The 18304-nt window shown below is 35.8% G+C and overlaps 1 protein-coding gene across 4 annotated transcripts in view; it reads left to right on the top strand.

Moving 5' to 3' along the window:
• The window catches only part of GSK3B (glycogen synthase kinase 3 beta), a 201696-nt gene that overhangs the window by 78527 nt on the left and 104865 nt on the right, over nucleotides 1–18304 (top strand). For all 4 annotated transcript variants that reach the window (XM_079923165.1, XM_079923167.1, XM_079923164.1 and 1 more), the window contains exon 3: nucleotides 18220–18303. In XM_079923165.1, the coding sequence (XP_079779291.1) occupies nucleotides 18220–18303 (84 nt within the window). The remainder of the gene's footprint in view (nucleotides 1–18219; nucleotide 18304) is intronic.

Raw genomic sequence — 18304 nt, forward strand, 5'->3', positions numbered from 1 at the left:
CAATTATATGCATATACTACATGTTGGTTTTTTTTTATTTGCTTATTGAAGGACATCTTGGTTGCTTCCAGGTTTTGGCAGTTATGAATAAAGTTGCTGTAAACATTCATGTGCAGGTTTTTGTGTGGATATAAGTTTTCAGGTCATTTGGGTAAATACCAAGTAGCACAGTTGCTAGATTGTATGGTAAGAGTATGGTTCAGTTTTTCAAGAAACTGCCCAATTATCTTCTAAAGTGACTGTGCAGAATAATTTTGTATTCCCACCAGCATTGATGAGAGTTCCTGTTGCTCTGCATCCTTACCAGCCTTTGGTGTTATCAGTGTTTTGGGTTTTAGCCATTCTAATAGGAGTGCAGTAGTATCTCACTGTTGTTTAAATTTGCAGTTCCCGATGAAATACGATGTTGAGCATCTTTTCTTTCTATATCTTCTTTGGTGAGGTGTCTTTTCAAGTCTTTTGCCCATTACTAATGGTTGAGTGTTTTCTTCTATTGAGTTTTAAGGGTTCTTTGTATATTTTAGTTAAAAATTCTTTATGATATAAGTGTTTTACAGTGCTTTTCTCCCAGTCTGTGATTTGTCTTTTCATTAGTGTCTTAGACCAGAAATTTTTAATTTTAGTGAAAAGTCCAATTTACAACTTCTTTCTTTCATGGATTGTGCTTTTGGAGTTGCATCTAAAAAGTCACTGCCAAATGCAAGGACGCCTAAATTTTCTCCCATATTATCTTGTAGTGTTTTATAGTTTTGCCTTTTACATTTAGATATGTGATCCATTTTGAGTTAATTTTTGTGAAAGATGTAAGATCGGTGTCGAGATTCATTTCTTTGCTGTTCAGTTGTTACAGCACTATTTGTTGAAAAGACTATCCTTTCTCCTTTTAAATGCCTTTGTTCCTTTGTCAAAGTTCAGTTAATTGTATCTGTGGCTATTTCTGCACTCTCTGTTCTGTTCCAGTGATCTATTTGTTTGTTCTTTCTCTAATATCGTATCCATTTTTACTCTAGCTTTATAGTAAGTCTTGAAGTCAGTTAGTGTCAATCTTTTGACTCTTCTTCAGTATTGTGTTGACTGTTCCATATCCACAAAATAATTTGCTGGGATTTGATTGGGATTGCATTAAATCTATAGATCATGTTAGGAAGAACTGACATCTTGACTATTCAGTCCTCCTCTCCATGTACATGAAATATGTTTCCATTTATTTAGATCCTTGATTTCTTTCCTCAGAGCTTTATAGTTTTCCTCATATAAATCTTTTATATAGTTTGTTTGCTTTGTACCTAATATTCCTTTTTTTTCTTTTTTTGTGTACTAATGTAAATTGTATTGTTTTTTAATTTCAAATGTAAATTGTTCATTGCTGGTATATAAAAAAGCACTTGACTTTTGTACCTTAATCTTGTATCCAGCAATCTTGCTATAGTCCCTTATTAATTCCAGGGTGTTTTTCGTTTTTGATGCCTTGGGATTTTTTACATGAACAATCACGTCATCTGTGAACAAAGATAGTTTTACTTCTTTCCAAGTTTGTATACCCTTTATTTTCTTGGGGGGTGGGTGTCTTATTGCATATGCAATCTTGAATAGGAGTGGTGAGAGTCTCAAGTTTTTCTTGGCTTGTTTCTGATCTTAGCAGGAAAACATAGTTTCTCCTCATTAAGTATAAAGTTAGCTGTAGAATTTTTTGTAGATGTTCTTTTTTTAAAAATTTATTTATTTATTTGGTTGCGCCTGGTCTTAGTTGTAGCAGGCAGGCTCCTTAGTTGTGGCATGCGATCTCTTAGTTGCGGCATGCATGTGGGATCTAGTTCCCTGACCAGGGATCGAACCCAGGCCCCCTGCATTGGGAGTACAGAGTCTTAACCACTGCACTACCAGGGAAGTCCCTGTAGATGTTCTTCATCAAGTTGAAGATGTTCCCCTCTATTCCTAGTTTGCTAAGAGTTGTTTTTTTCTTTTTTTCATCGTGGACGGATGTTGGATTTTGTCAAATACGTTTTCTACATCTATACATATGATCAGATAATTCTTCTTTAGCCAGTTGATGGACTGGATTATATTAATTAATTTTAAACGTTGAACCAGCTTATCATACCTGGACTAAATCCCACTTGGTCTTGGTGTATACTTCTTTTTATACATTGTTGGAATCAGTTTGCTAATATTTTGTTGATGATTTTTGCATTTATGTTCATGTGAGATATTGGTCTGTAGCTTTTGTTTCTTGTAATGTCTTCTGTTTTTGGTATTAGGGTAATACTGGTCTCAAAGAATGAGTTGGGATATATATTCCCTTTGTTTTTGTCTTCTGGAAGGGACTGTAGAGAATTGATATAATTTCTTCCTTAAGTGATTGGTGGAATTCACCGGTGAACTCATCTGGGTGTGGTGCTTTCTATTTTGGAAGGTGATTAATTGTATGTCAGATTATTTAATAGATACAGACCTTTTCAGATTATCTAGTTCTCCTTGTGTGTGTTCTAGTAGATTGTGTTTTTCAAGAAATTGGCCCATTTTATCTGTTATCAAATTTGTGAGTACAGAGTTTGTCATGATATTCCTTTAATCTGTTAATGTCCATGAGATCTGTGATGATGACATCTTTTTGCTTTTGATATTAGTAATTTATGTCTTCTCTCTTCTTAGCTAACCTGGCTAGATTTTTATCAGTTTTATTGATCTTTTCAAAGAACTATCTTTTGATTTTGCTAATTTTTCTCTGTTGATTTCCTGTTTTCAGTTTCATCTCTGATTTACATTTCTTTTCTTCTGCTTACTTTGGATTTAATTTGTTCTTTTTCTACTTTTCTAAGTTGCAAACTTAGATATTGCTTTTGGATTTTCTTCTTATTTAATATATGCAATCATTGCTATAAATTTCCCTGTAAGCACTGCCTTCATTGCATCCACAAATATTGATTTAGCTCAAAATATTTTCTATTTTCTCTTGAGACTTCTTTGACACAGTTGGTACTTAGAAGTATGTTGTTTATGCTCCAAGTTTTTTTTTTTTTTTTTTTTTTCTGACTGTTTTTCGGTTACTGATTTCTAGTTTAATTCCCTTGTGGTCTGAGAGCATACCTTGTATGATGTCTCTTCTTTTTAATTTGCTAGGGTATGTTTTATGGCCCAGAATTAGGTCTATCTTGACTAATGTTCTATATGAGCTTGAGAAAAATACATATTCAACTGTTGGGTAAAATTTTCTGTAAATATGTTAATTAGATCCAGTTGATTAATAGTGTCGTTCAGTTTAACTATGTCCTTCATTGATTTTCTGCTTGCTGGATCTATCAATAACTGATAACTGATGAAAAGTTGTTGAAATCTCTAAATATAATAGTGGATTTGTCTGTTCCTCCTTGTGATTCCATTAGTTTTTTTTTGTTTGGTTTTGGTTTTTTGAGGTACGCGGGCCTCTCACTGTTGTGGCCTCTCCCTTTGCGGAGCACAGGCTCCGGACGCACAGACCCAGCAGCCATGTGTCACGGGCCCAGCCGCTCTGCGGCATGCGGGATCCTCCCGGACCGGGGCACGAAGCCGTGTCCCATGCATCAGCAGGCGGACTCTCAACGACTGCACCGCCAGGGAAGCCCGATTCCATTAGTTTCTGCCTCAAATATTTTGACTCTGTTGTTAGGTGCGTACACCTTAAGAATTATTATGTCTCTTTGGAGAATTGATCCCTTTTTCATTATGTAATGTCTGTAATGTCCCTTTTTATCCCTGATAATTATTCTTGCTGTGTAGTCCTCTTTGTCTGAAATTAATGTAACTACTTCAGTTTTCTTTAGCTCAGTCTTTGTATGGTATATTGTTCTCCATTCCTTTATTTTATAAAAAAAATATGTAACATTAAACTGATTTACATAGCTATTTTTTCTGTTTTGAGGTTTTTTTTTGTTGGACGTTTTCCCCCCAGTTTTATGAAGTATAATTGACAAAACTGCATATATTTAAAGTATTCAATGTAATAATCTGTTATATGTATAAATTGTGAAATGATTGCCCTAAGAAGTAATTAACATATTCATCACCTCACATAATTACCTTTTTTGTATGTGCATGGTGAGAACACTTGAGATCTACTCTCTTAGCAAATTTCAAGTATACAATACAGTACTATTAACTATAGGTACCATGCTGTACATTAGATCCCCAGAACTATGTCGTCTCATGACTGAAGGCATGTACCCTTTAACCAGCATCTTTCTATTTCACCCACACCCCAACCCATTGTAACCATAATTCTACTCTATTTTTCTGTGAGTTTGACCTTTTTTTTAATTAAAAAAAGGATTTCACATACAAGTTAGCTTATGCTTTAATTTCCTTTAACACTCAGAAGTTTAAAAGTTTGATGTAGTCCCATTTGTCTCTTTTTGCTGTAGTCACTTGAGCTTTTTGATGTCATCAAAAGAAAGAAATTCTGTCACTTGTCAGAACATGGATGAACCTCAAAAACATTATGCTAAGTGAAGTAAGCTAGTCACCAAAGGTCAAATATGTTGCCGATGCTCGTGTCCTGAAGTGTTTCCCCTATATTTTCTTCTAGGATTTTTGTGGTCTTCTGTTTAGGACTTTGATCCATTTTGAGTTAATTTTTGTGTATGGTGTAAGGTAAGGGTCCCTCTTATTTTTTTTTTTTTTTTTTTTTGCCTGTGAATATCCTGTTTTCCCAGCACCATTTAAGAGATTATCCTTTCCCGATTGTGTAGTCTTGGCACCCTTGTTGAAAATACACATAAGGGTTTATTTCTAGTTTCTCTATTCTGTTCCATTAGTCTGTATATCTGTGTTTATGCTAGTTCCATACTGTCTTGATTCCTGTTGCTTTGTAGCTTGTTTTCAAATCAGGAAGTGTGAAACCTCTAACTTTGTCCTTCTGTTTTCAAGATTGTTTTGGCTCTTTGGGGTATTTGAGATTCTGTATAGGATTTTAGGATTTTGTTTTTCTATTACTGCAAAAGATGCCATTGGGATTTTAATAGGAATTGGATTGAATCTGTAGATGACTTTTGGGTGGTACAGACATTTTAATGTTATTAAGTCTTCCAGTCCATGAGCGTGAGGTCTTTCCACTTATTTCTATCTTTGATTTCTTTTGGCAGTGTTTCATAGTTCTCAGTGTACAAGTCTTTTACCTCCTTGGTTAGGTTTTTTCCTAAGTATTTTGTCCTTTTTGGCGCTATATATAGTAAATGAAGTTACTTTTTTTTTTTTTTTTGCGGTACGCAGGCCTCTCACTGTTGTGGCCTCTCCCGTTGCGGAGCACAGGCTCCGGACGCACAGGCCCAGCAGCCATGGCTCACGGGCCCAGCCGCTCCGCAGCATGTGGGATCTTCCTGGACTGGGGCACGAACCCGTGTCCCCTGCATCAGCAGGCATATTCTCAACCACTGCACCACCAGGGAAGCCCGATTGCTTTCTTTTTTGATTGGTCATTGTTAGTTTATAGAAATACAATCAATTTTTGTATTCATTTTGTTTTAGTATCCTAAAACTTTGCTGAAATCGTTTCTTATTTCTAACAGGGCTTTGTGGGGTTTTTTTGTTTTTAATTCTTCAGGTTTTTCTACATGTAAGATCATCTCATCTGTAAACAGAAATAATTTTACTTATTTTTCCAATTTGAATGTCTTTTATTATTTTTCTTTTGTAAATGTTCTGGTTAGGGTTTCAAACACTGTTTTAATAGTAGTGGCAAGAGAGGGCATCCTTGCCTTGTTCCTGATTTTAGAGGGGAAGCTTTAAGTTTTTTGACATTGAGTATGATGTTAACTGTGGGCTTTTCACATACAACTTATTATGTTGAGGCAGTTTTCTTCTATTTCTAGTTTGTTGAGCATTCTTATCATGAAAGAATGTTGAATTTTGTTAAATGCTTTTTCTGTATCAGTTGAGATGGTCATTTGATTTTTGTCCTTCATGTTGCTAATGTGATGTATTACATTGATTGATTTCCATATGTAGAACCACCCTTGCATTCCAGGTATAAAACTTGGTATTTCTCCAGAGATATACCCAGGAGTAGGATTACAGGATCATATGGTAGCTCTATTTTTAGTTTTTTAAGGAACCTCCATACTGTTCTCCATAGTGGCTGTGCCAATTTACATTACACTCCTGGGCATATATCTGCAGAAAAACATGGTCCAAAAGGATACATGCACCCCAGTGTTCATTGCAGCACTGTTTACAATAGCCAAGACATGGAAGCAACCTAAATGTCCATCAACAGAGGAGTGGCTAAAGAAGATGTGGTGCATATATACAGCAGAATATTACTAAGCCATTAAAAAGAATGAAATAATGCCATTTGTAGCAACATGGTGGACCTAGAGATTATCATACTGAGTGAAGTTAAGTCAGACAGAGAAAGAGATACATTGCATGATATCGCTTATATGTGGAATCTAAAAAGAAATGATACAAATGAACTTGTCTGATGATACAAATGAACTTATCTGCAAAACAGAAACAGACTTAGAGCAAATTTACGGTTACCAGAGGAAAGGGTGAGGGGTAGGGATAGTTAAGGAGTTTGGGATTGACATGTACACACTGCTGTATTTAAAATGGAGTGGGTGTGGAGAAAGGAGAACCCTCTTGCACTGTTGGTGGGAATGTAAATTGATAGAGCCACTATGGAGATCAGTATGGAGGTTCCTTAAAAAACTAAAAATAGAACTACCACATGACCCAGTAATCCCACTACTGGGCATGTAACCTGAGAAAAACATAATTCAGAAAGACACATGTACCCCAATGTTCATTGCAGCACCATTTACAATAGCCAGGACATGGAAGCAACCTAAATGTCCATCGACAGATGAATGGATAAAGAAGATGTGGTACATATATACAATGGAATGTTACTCAGCCATAAAAAGGAACGAAATTGGGTCATTTGTAGAGATGCAGACGGACTTAGAGTCTGTCATACAGAGTGAAGTAAGTCAGAATGAGAAAAAAATATATAGTATATTAACGCATATATGTAGAATCTAGAAAAATTGTACAGATGAACCTATTTGCAGGGCAGGAATAGAGACACAGACATAGAGAATGGACATGTGGATACAGCAGGAGAAGGGGAGGGTGGGATGAATTGGGAGATTGGGTTTGACATAAATACACTACCATGTGTAAAATAGCTAGTGGGAAGCTGTGGTATAGCACAGGGAGCTCAGCTTGTTGCTCTTTGATGACTTAGATGGGTGAGATGGGGGGTACTGGGAGGGAGGGGATATATGTATACATATAGCTGATTCACTTCATTGTACAGCAGAAACTAACACAACATTGTAAAGCAATTATACTCCAATTTAAAAATAAATAAATAAAATGGTTAACCAACAGGGACCCACTGTATAGCACAGGGAACTCTGCTCAATATTATGTAACAACCTAAATGGGAAAAGAATTTGAAAAAGAATAGATACGTGTATATGTATAATTGAATCACTTTGCTGTATACAAGTTTAAAAAAAAACTTGGTAATGTTTATAAGGTATATAATCCTTTCAATGAACTTTTGAGTTTGGTTTGCTAGTATTTTGTTGAGGGTTTTTGCATCAGTATCTATCAGGGATACTGGTCTGTAGTTTTCCTGATGTTTCCATCCCTACTTTTAATGTATCTGTGTCTTTGAATTTTAAATGGTTTCTTTTAGATTATATAGAGTTGGGTCTTTTTAAAACTTATTTTTTAAATTATTTTTATGTTTTTAAATTGTGATGTAATTGATTTATAACATTGTGCAACTTTAATGTTTTTTCGTGTTTTTTTTTTTAATCCACTGATAGTCTCTGTCTTTCGTGTGGTATATTTAGGCCTTTGATGTTTAAAGAGATTATTGATATAGTTGAATCATATTTTTACCATATTTGTTACTGTTTCTATTCATTGAACTTGTTCTTTATTTTGTCTTGCTGGTTTTTTGCTTCCTCTGTTTTTGACTGAGCATTTTATAGGATTCTGTTTTTTCTCCTCTCTTAGCATATCTATTACACTTTTCTTTTTAACTTTATTTAGTAGTTATACTTGAGTCTACAATGTACATTTTACTGCTTTTTTTTTTTTTTTTTTTTTTTTTTTTTGCGGTACGCGGGCCTCTCACTGTTTTGGCCTCTCCCGTTGTGGAGCACAGGCTCCAGACGCGCAGGCTCAGCGGCCATGGCCCACGGGCCCAGCCGCTCCGCGGCATGTGGGATCTTCCCAAACCGGAACACGAACCCGTGTCCCCTGCATTGGCAGGCGGACTCTCAACCACTGCGCCACCAGGGAAGCCCCATTTTACTACTTTTTGAAGTCCATTTTCAATTAACACTATACTACTTCACTGATAGTGAAAGTACCTCAGGGCAGAGTATTCCCAGTTCCTCCTTTCCATTCCATATGACGTTGCTGTCATTAATATCACTAATCTGTAAGATATCATCACTGAATGCATTGTTGCTGTTATTATTTTGAACAAATGGTTATATGTTAGATCAATTAAGAATACGAAAAATAAAATATATTTTACTTTTATTATTCATTTTTTAATGCTCTTTTTTTTTAACATCTTTATTGGAGTATAATTGCTTTACAATGGTGTGTTAGTTTCTGCTTTATAACAAAGTGAATCAGTTATACATATGCATATGTTCCCGTATCTCTTCCCACTTGCGTCTCCCTCCCTCCCACCCTCCCTATCCCACCCCTCTAGGTGGTCACAAACCACCGAGCTGATCTCCCTGTGCTATGCGGCTGCTTCCCACTAGCTATCTACCTTACATTTGGTAGTGTATATATGTCCATGCCTCTCTCTCGCTTTGTCACAGCTCACCCTTCCCCCTCCCCATATCCTCAAGTCCGTTCTCTAGTATGTCTGTGGCTTTATTCTTGTCTTACCCTTAGGTTCTTCATGACATTTTTTTTTTCTTAGGTTCCATATATATGTGTTAGCATACGGTATTTGTCTTTCTCTTTCTGACTTACTTCACTCTGTATGACATCTCCACATCTTCTTCTACTACTCTGTACGTTTGTGTGTATTTTCTAATTCTCCCCAATTTTATTATATGTGTAGGTTTGTGTATTTACTACTACAGTCAAGATATGGAACAGTTCCACCATCACAAGGACCCTCTTACTGCCCTTTTATAACCATACTCATTTGTCTCCCCACCATCTTTCCACTCCTAACCTCTAGTTTAACCCCTTGCAACAATCAGTAATCTGTTCCCCATTTCTGTAATATCGTTATTTGAAGAATGCTATATAAATGAAGTCATATACAGTGTGTTACCTTTTGAGATTGGCTTTATTTGCTCAGCATAATTCTCTGGAGATTCATCAAAGTTGTTGCATGTATCAATAATTGGTTCTCTTTTCTTATTACTAACTAGCATTCCATAGTATGTATATACCACAATTTGTTTATCCATTCGCCCATTGAAAGACATCTGGTAGCTATTCTGAATTCAGCTATGAACATTCAACTGTAGGTTTTTTGTATGAACATAAATTTCCATTTCTATTAAATTGCTTCACAGTGCAGTTGCTGGGATCTTGGAAATATTTTGAAGGTGGAGCCAACAGTATTTCTTGACAGATTGAAGGTGAGGTCAGAGAGAAGGAGGAATCAAGATTTCAAATTTTTGGCCTGCACAGCTGGAATAGTGGAATTGTCGATAATTGAGACAGGGAAGCTATGAGTTGAACAGGTTTAAGGAAGATCAGGAATTTTACTCATGATATGTCAAGTTGAGATGTATATTAGAAGAATTGTCAAGTAGGCAGTTGGCTAGAAGATTCTGGAGTATTAACATAGGAAAGATCTGGTCTGGCAATATAAAATTGGGAGTCATCAGCCTTTAAAGCCCTGAGACTGGAAGAGATAATTGAGATAGCTAAAAAGAGGTGAGAGACCAAGCCCTGGCTACTCCATTGTCTAGAAAATAAGGAGATTAGATGAACTAGCAAGTGAAACTATTAATTTGGCTAGGCTTTGAGAACCCTGTGGGTGATATAGAAAGACACAAAATTCATATTTTGCTCTAAAGGCACTTATAGTAAGCTAGTTGGGCAAGGGGTGTGTGTGTGTGTGTGTGTGTGTGTGTGTGTGTGTGTGTGTGTATCTCCAGTGATATATATGATTTTTATAAGCTGCTTTTTGAAAAGCAGTGTTTTATATAACAGCACTGAACTATAGTTGTAAAATAAAACAAAGCTAATAGAGTATATAATAAATTCCAAAATAATTCTTAGGTGCTACAGGAATTCAGATACTGGAAAAGATTAGTGTGAGTGGGGGCAGCTGGAGATGGCCTTGAAGAGGTGGGGGTTAAATAGGAACTTAAAGGATGGGTAGAATATATGTAGGAGGGAGGGAGGGTAGAGACATTCCAGTGATGCTAAGTGTGATCAGTGGCTTAGAACTGGGAGTGAAGTAATATACTCAAGAAGAGTGAGAAGTGGGATCTAGTTATGATCTCATTGGCCTTGAGCAGAGGGTAAGATTGAGTTGATAAAGAGGGACGAGATTATGAAGTGATTTAGACTTTATCTGGTAGGAAATGGGAATATTTCTTATCTCTCTTAAAATTTACTTTGCTAATAACATTTCCACTCCAGATCTCTTTTGTTGCTGTTTTCATGGCATATGTTTTTCCATCATTTTATGCTCAAGTTATTATGTCTTTGAATCTGAATCTAAAGCGTGCCTATTGTAGAAAGAATATAGTTGGAGCTTGCTTTCTTCTCCAGTCTGACAATCTTTGCCTTTGACTGTATGCTTAATCACATTTTACATAGTTTTTCATATGACTAGATTTACCCCTGCATGTTGCTCTTTGTTTTCTGTATCTCTCGTGTTGTTTTTGTTCCTCCGTTCTCATTTATTGCCTCCCTTTGTGTTGAACAACTTTTTTAGTGTACCATTTTAGGTTCAGTGTTGATTTTTTTTTTTTTTTTTGCGGTACGCAGGCCTCTCACTGTTGTGGCCTCTCCCGTTGAGCACAGGCTCCGGACGCGCAGGCTCAGCGGCCATGGCTCACGGACCGAGCCGCTCCGCGGCATGTGGGATCTTCCCGGACCGGGGCACGAACCCGTGTCCCCAGCATCGGCAGGCAGACTCTCAACCACTGCGCCACCAGGGAAGCCCCCGGTGTTGATTTTCAATATTAAAAAAATTATGTTCTTAGTGGCTGCTTTAGGAATTGCAGTGTGCATTTCAGTTTATCACAGTCTGCTTCAGTTTAGTTACTGACTTAATTCCAGTAAAATATAGCACCTTTTTTCCAAAATACCTTTTCTGCTCTCTCCTTCCTGCTATTATTGTCGTATGTATTATATCTATTTCTGTTATAAGCCTACTAACACACTGTTATCATAATTGCTTTGTAGAGTTTATGTCTGATGAAATTAAGAAAAGAAAAAATGTGTAGTTTTTTCTATTTTCCCATTTATATTTACCATTTGTAGTGGTCTTATTTCTCCTTGTGTATTTGAATTACCTTCTGGTGTCATTTCAGCCTGAGAGACTTGCTTTAGTATTTTTAAAAGACAGGCCTTCTGCCATAGAATATTCACCATTTAAAAAAAAAATCTGAGGATGTTTTTATTTTTCCTTTCCTGTTTGAAGAATAATTTTTTTGTATATAGCATTCTTGGTTGACAGGGTTTATTATTTTTCTTTCAGCATTTGGATTTTTTTTTTAATTGCTTTCTAGCCTCCATTAGTTCGATGATTAGTCAGCTGTTAATTATATTGTTTTCCCCGTGTATATGCTGAATCATTTTTCTTTTACTGCTTTCATTATTCTTCTTTTGTGGCTTCAGTTCAAAAGTGCTGTGCCTCCATGTGAATCTTTTTGTGTTTATTCTGTTGGGGGTTCATTAAGCTTTATGGTTCAGTAGATTAGTGTTTTTCATCAAATTTGGGAAGTTTTCAGCAATTACTTCTTCAAATATATTTTTTCTCCTTTTTCTTTTTCCTCTTTTCTGATGTTGCCTTTAGCCATATTTTGGTAGGTCTTTTTTCTGATTGCCTTTATACATATTTCTAGTTGTTTGGTAGGTGTGACATTATCCTACAGCAGGTCTCTGAGGCCCTGTTCATTTTTCTGCTGTCTTATTTTTCTCTTTGGTTTTTCAATGGAATAATTTCTAATTCTCTGTTTTCAAGTTCACAGATTTTTTTTTTAATGTCACCTCAAATCTTATCTTGAGCCCATAGTGAATCTTTTATTTGTTACACTTTTCATCTCTAGTATTTCCAGGTTTTAAATGTTAATATTTCTTTATTGAAGTTTTCTACTTGTATAGTTGTCATCATATTTTTCTTTAATTTTTAAAATATAAGTTCCCTTAATTCTTTGAACATATTAATTTATTTAGTATATATTAAAATTTTTTTCAGCTTTATTGAGATACAATTGATGTATAATATTGTGTAAATTTAAGGTACAACATTTTGATTTCATGCAGTTATATATAGCAAAATGATTACCATCATAGCATCTGCTAACATGTCACGGCTTGTAATTACTATTTCTTTTTTGTAGTGAGAACATTTAAGGTCTACTCTCTCAGCAACTTTCAGATATACAATAAGTATTATTAATTATAGTCATACTGTATATGAAATTCTCAAAACTTGTTTATGTTATAATTTGAAGTTTATATTCTTTGACCAGCTCCTCCTTTCCCCCAACCTCCAGCCTCTGGCAGCCACCTTTCTAGTCTGTTTGTATGAGTTGGGCTTTTTTAGATTCCACATGTGTTATCGTACAGTGTTTGTCTTTCTCTGTCTGACTTACTTCACTTAGCATAATGCTCGCTCTCTCTCTCTCTCTCCTCTCTCTCTCTCTCTCTCTCTCTCTCTCTCTCTCTCTCTCTCACACACACACACACACACACACACATTTTCTTTATCCATTCAGCTGTTGATGGACACTTAGATTGCTTCTATGTCTTGGGCTGTTGTAAATAATACTGCAGTGAACATGGCAGTACAGGTATCTCTTTGAGATAGTCATTTCATTTTCTTTGGATATATACCCAGAAGTGGAATTGCTGGATCCTTTGATAGTTGTTTTTTTTTTTTTTTCTGCTTTTAGCTCTTTATTCATTACAATGATATACTGAAATAATAGAGGTCAAAATGGTAACATTTCCATAAAAAGCTCCTCAAATAGTTCTATTTTTAATATTTTGAGGAACCTCCATACTATTTTCCATAGTGGCTGCATCAGTGTACATTTCCACCAGTGTACTATTATTTTCCATAGTGGCTGCACCAGTGTACATTTCCAAGGTTCCCTTTCTCTGCATCCTCACAAACACTGGTTATTTCTTGCCTTTTTGATAATATCCATTCTAACAGGTGTGGTTTTGATTTGCATTGCCTGATGATTAGTGATGTTGAGCATCTTTTCATGTACTTGTTGGCCATCTGTATGTCTTCTTTGGAAAAATGCCTGTTCAGGTCCTTTGCCGATTTTTAAATCAGATTATTTGAGGTTTGTTTTGTTTTGTTCTTTATTTTGCTGTTGAGTTGTATGAGTTCTATATATTTTATCTAATACATGATTTGCAAATATTTTATCCCATTCCATAGGTTGTCTTTTCATTTTGTTGATAGTTTGCCGTGCAGAGGTTTTTAATTTGAGGTAGTCCCACTTGTTTATTTTTGTTTTTGTTGCCTTTGCTTTTGGTGTCAAATCTAAAAAATCATTGCCAAGGCCAGTGTCAAGAAGCTTAACATTCTTTGAACATAATACCTGCTTTGTATTCTTGTCTGCTAAATCCAACAGCTGTGTCTACCCAGAGTCAGTTTCTGTTGGCTCCTTTTCTTTTTTTTTTTTTTTTTTTTTTTTTTTTTTTTTTTTATTCTACCAGTTTTATTGGAGTATAACTAAAGTATGATAAATGGTAAAGTATGATAAATGGTATCCTTTTCTTTTTTACCTGAGTGTAGGTCAACTTTTCCTGTTGTTTGCAGGTCTCACAATTTTCTTGGACAGTTGGAAATGTTGGATAATATATTGTAGCAACTCTGGATTCTGTTAATTTTTTTTTATTCGCCCTGAAACTTGTTTTGCGGGTTTTCTTTCTTTTTCTTTTTTTTTTGTAACTTACCTGCAGCTAATCTATAGAATCTTTCTCCTCCCCAGTTTGAAGCCCCTGAATTCTGTGTTAAATTTTTATTCTAATTTTAATTTTTTCTCCTCATTTCTTAGGAGTTACTCTTTGTCTGCATGGCTTAGTGGTCAGCCAGTTATTGGTTAGAGATTATGTTCAAACATTTTGAGTTTATAAAGCTTCCATCATTTTTTGGATGCTTCTGTACACGGGTTCTGTACATTAAAAATTCAGGCAGTTTTTAAGTCAGCCTCAGCTTTTACTTTCTCCAAAGGCCTTCTTGGATCTCCCATGCATATGTGCACAGCCTCTAAATCAGCCCAAGGGTATGTGCAGAGCTTATTTAGCCTCTCCATTTTCAGGATCTCCCTGTTATATTTCTTAGTGTTCTGCCAGTCTGTCATTTTCTCCACCTGGTGTTGAATCCTCAGGGTAGCAGAGCTGTGGGCTGAGCTGGGAGGTGATTGTGGGGGAAGGTAGTATTCCCTAGCAAGAAGGTCACCAGCCCCCACTGTCATAACTCCAGTATCTAGCAATGTTTCTTGAATAAATGCTTTTTGATTTGTTGTTGCTTTTGGTTGATTTCCTGAGCCCTGAAATGATTGTTTTCTACAATGCAGTTCTTTTTACAGGTGTTTTGGGGGAGTGAATTTGCTGATTTCTTCATTCCGCTAGAGCTGAAAATCTCATTTCTCTTTGAACTTTCTGACTTCTTAGTTCTTTCCCTTGTCTCCCAACCCCAATTTAATTCACTGTAGTCAGACTTTTGTCACCACTGAAATCACTCTTGTAAGAGTCACTAACATCCTGCATTTGCCATATCCAGTTGTCTTCTATTTTCATCTTAATCAGCCTTTCAGCAGCTTTTGATATAAATGGTCAGGGCCTTTTCCTGAAAACTTATTTTACTTGGCTTCTAAGGTAATCTTCTCTCTTGCTTTTCATCCTGCTTCACTGATTACTTCACTTGATTTACTCCTTTTTATACCTGTGGACGGACAGACAGATGAACGGATGGATGGATAGGTAGGTAGGTAGGTAGATAGATAAATAGACAGATATAGATATATAGATATATGAATATATATATGTATTTTTCTAAACTTCTTCCCTAGGTGATATTATTAGGTCCCCTTGCTTTGAGTCCCCTTTATGCGATGACTTCCAGACATATATTTCCAGCCCCACCTTCTACCTTGAGCCTCAGTGTTTTCACTTGGATGTCTAATAAGGATTTCAAACAGAACTCTTGATCCACTTTCTCCCCCAAATTTATTTTTAGTTTTTGGAATGATCATTTAAAAATGTAAGTCTGATTATGTCATTTTCTTGGCCTCATTGGCTTTCCTTTACATTTAGTGTGAAATTCAGTTTCTCACCATTATTAATAAGAGTTTATATGACATACCACCTGCCTCTCTCTGTACTTGTCTCCCGCCTCTTCCTTTACTCAACATGTTGCAATCACATTATTCTTCTAGCTATTTTTGAATATACCAAGCCCACCTCTAGGCATTTATATTTGGAGTTCCCTGTAACTGTAGTGCTCTTCCCCCATATCCTCACATGGTTCTCATTATTATATCATTCAGATTTGTGTTCAGATCTTACCTTCTTTGTGAGGTCTACTCTGACTTCCGTATCTAAAATAATAACCCTTTCTCTCTATCATGATCTATCCTCTTACTTTACATGAAAATATATTGTTTATTCCTCCCTGTCCTCCATAGACTGAAAGTTTCATGAGGATAAGAACTTTGTTAGTCTTGTTCACTGCCATATCCTTAATACTGTAAATGATGCCTGTCACAGAATAGGCGCACTGTATTTGTAGAATAACAATTTTTTTCTGTAGAATTAGTATGTCATTAGTGTACTAATAAAGAATGACTCAGTAAAAATGGTTAGGCTTGGGATAGTTGTGTATTAAATTCATCTCAGATATGAACTTTGTCTAATATTGGCTTGATTAATAATTTAAAATATTGCTCTATGAAATTTATATTTTGGATCTTTTAGGGAAATTTTTTTTTGGCTGTGTTTGGTGTTTCATTGCTGTGCACTGGCTTTCGCTAGTTGTGGTGAGTGGGAGCTACTCTTCACTGTGTTGGGTGGGCTTCTCATTGCAGTGGCTTCTCTTGTTGTGGGGCACGGGCTCTAGGCGTGTGGGCTTCAGTAGTTGCGGCACGTAGGGTTAGTAGTTGTGGCTCACGGGCTCCAGAGCGCAGGCTCAGTAGTTGTGGTGGACGGGCTTAGTTGCTCTGCAGCATGTGGAATCTTCCTGGACCAGGGCTCAAACCCGTGTCCCCTGCATTGGCAGGCGAATTCTTAATCACTGTGCCACCAGGGAAGTCCCTAGATGAATATTTGGTCCTTGTACTTGCTTCACTTATGCATTCTTTTTGATAAAAGATCATATGCATAACCTTAACACAACTTCTGTTATCTGGGAATTTAATAGTTCTCTGTTACCTTGGTTAATGAGTCCGGAAAAATAGATAGCTTATTTTAACATGGGTGTCTATGTTAAAAACAATCTTAATATCTGAGAAGAGTGAGTCTTAGCTTACTAGCAGTTCTCCCACAAAACTAGCTACTTAGATGTGAATTGGCAAAGTATAGCCTACTTCAGAAATAGCTTCAATTTGGAAGAAATGGAAAGTTTTGAAATTTGTAAAATTTTCTGTGTCCTTCTCTGTAACAGTCAAAACTCAGAGTCTGATACAAGTTATTATTTTTGTTAAAGCAAGTATACTGTACTCTCTTAAGTTTCTGTTTATTGCTTCAGCTATAAACATTTTATAACAAGTAATGGAGTGAAAGATGGATATTTTATAAAAGGATTTTAAATATCACTGTGTACATAAGCCCAGCTCTCATAGTCAGTTTAAAGGGACAGAAGGAGAGTCATCTTGAGTTTCCTATTTCCTTTTAGAGGACATGCTAGAACCATCATAGAGTCTATTGGAAGTTTCTAGAGGAGGAGGAACATTTGCTTATTTCTGCTACCATCTTCCAAGAACTGGAGCCCACTCTGCTCTAGGACGGTTCTGCTTATTAGGCTCTTTGTCCGCAGTACACCCCCCACCCCTCTATATTTTGGCCTTGTTTTCTAACCATAACATTATTTACCTTCCAAATTCCCAGGTATGTACTTTATGTTTCTAGCTCTTCTAAATCACCATTTTAATTGAAATTGTATGTTTTCTGTCCGCTTAACAGACATTTTGGTATTCTTTCTCTGTGTTATATAATTTGGACTTTATTAACTGGATTTCTGACAGCTAAGTATAATGGTTGGAATTGTTGTAAATATACATGTACTCTTCAAATTTATTACTGCAAAATTCATGGTGTTAGGAAGTTGTCATATTATTTAATGTTTTATTTTCTTGAAGCATAATTTTGAAACTCCCCAAAGGGAATATTATTTGTAGAATCTATAAATTTACCAGGACTGTACAATTTCCAGCATGTCATATTTTAACTCTGGCAACTGAGCCCTTCTAATGGGGCTAACGCTCAGAGTTTTCACTGTATCTTGGAAAATAATAGGGCTTGTGAGAGTTTTCTTGGCACCCAAATTTATTTGTTTGGTGAGAAGTTTGATTTTTATTATAGTTGCAAAAATTATAGTAATAATAGCTTCTTTCAGATAACTCTTACATACTGTAGACCAGTGCTTCTCAAGCTATTTGTAGTGAGGTACTTACTGGTTTTAAAAATTTCCAATTCATTGAAGACTGATATTTTTTATAAAATACAATAAAAATGAATTATGAGAAAAGTGAATTTTAAGAAAATACAAACTATAGGCCCCACTTTTAATTATAAGATTCATAGATATCAAATTATTCTTTCACATTGCAATAAAAGAGTCTGAACACTTATTCTCAATTTCTATATTTATCTTATTGCAGAACAGTAATAAATAGTTCACAGACTGGTCTATAGATGATACTTTTTAGTAACATATCTATAGCCTGCTCTTTTTAGTGCTTAATGTTATTTCAGAAGCATCTTAGTCAATATGAATAGCAGTTATCCTTTAAAAAATATTTTCATGTGTTTCCTTTTCAGAACCGAGAGCTCCAAATCATGAGAAAGCTAGATCACTGTAACATAGTCCGATTGCGTTATTTCTTCTACTCAAGTGGTGAAAAGG

Source organism: Stenella coeruleoalba, assembly GCF_951394435.1.
Source record: "Stenella coeruleoalba genome assembly, chromosome: 5".
NCBI lineage: Eukaryota > Metazoa > Chordata > Mammalia > Artiodactyla > Delphinidae > Stenella > Stenella coeruleoalba.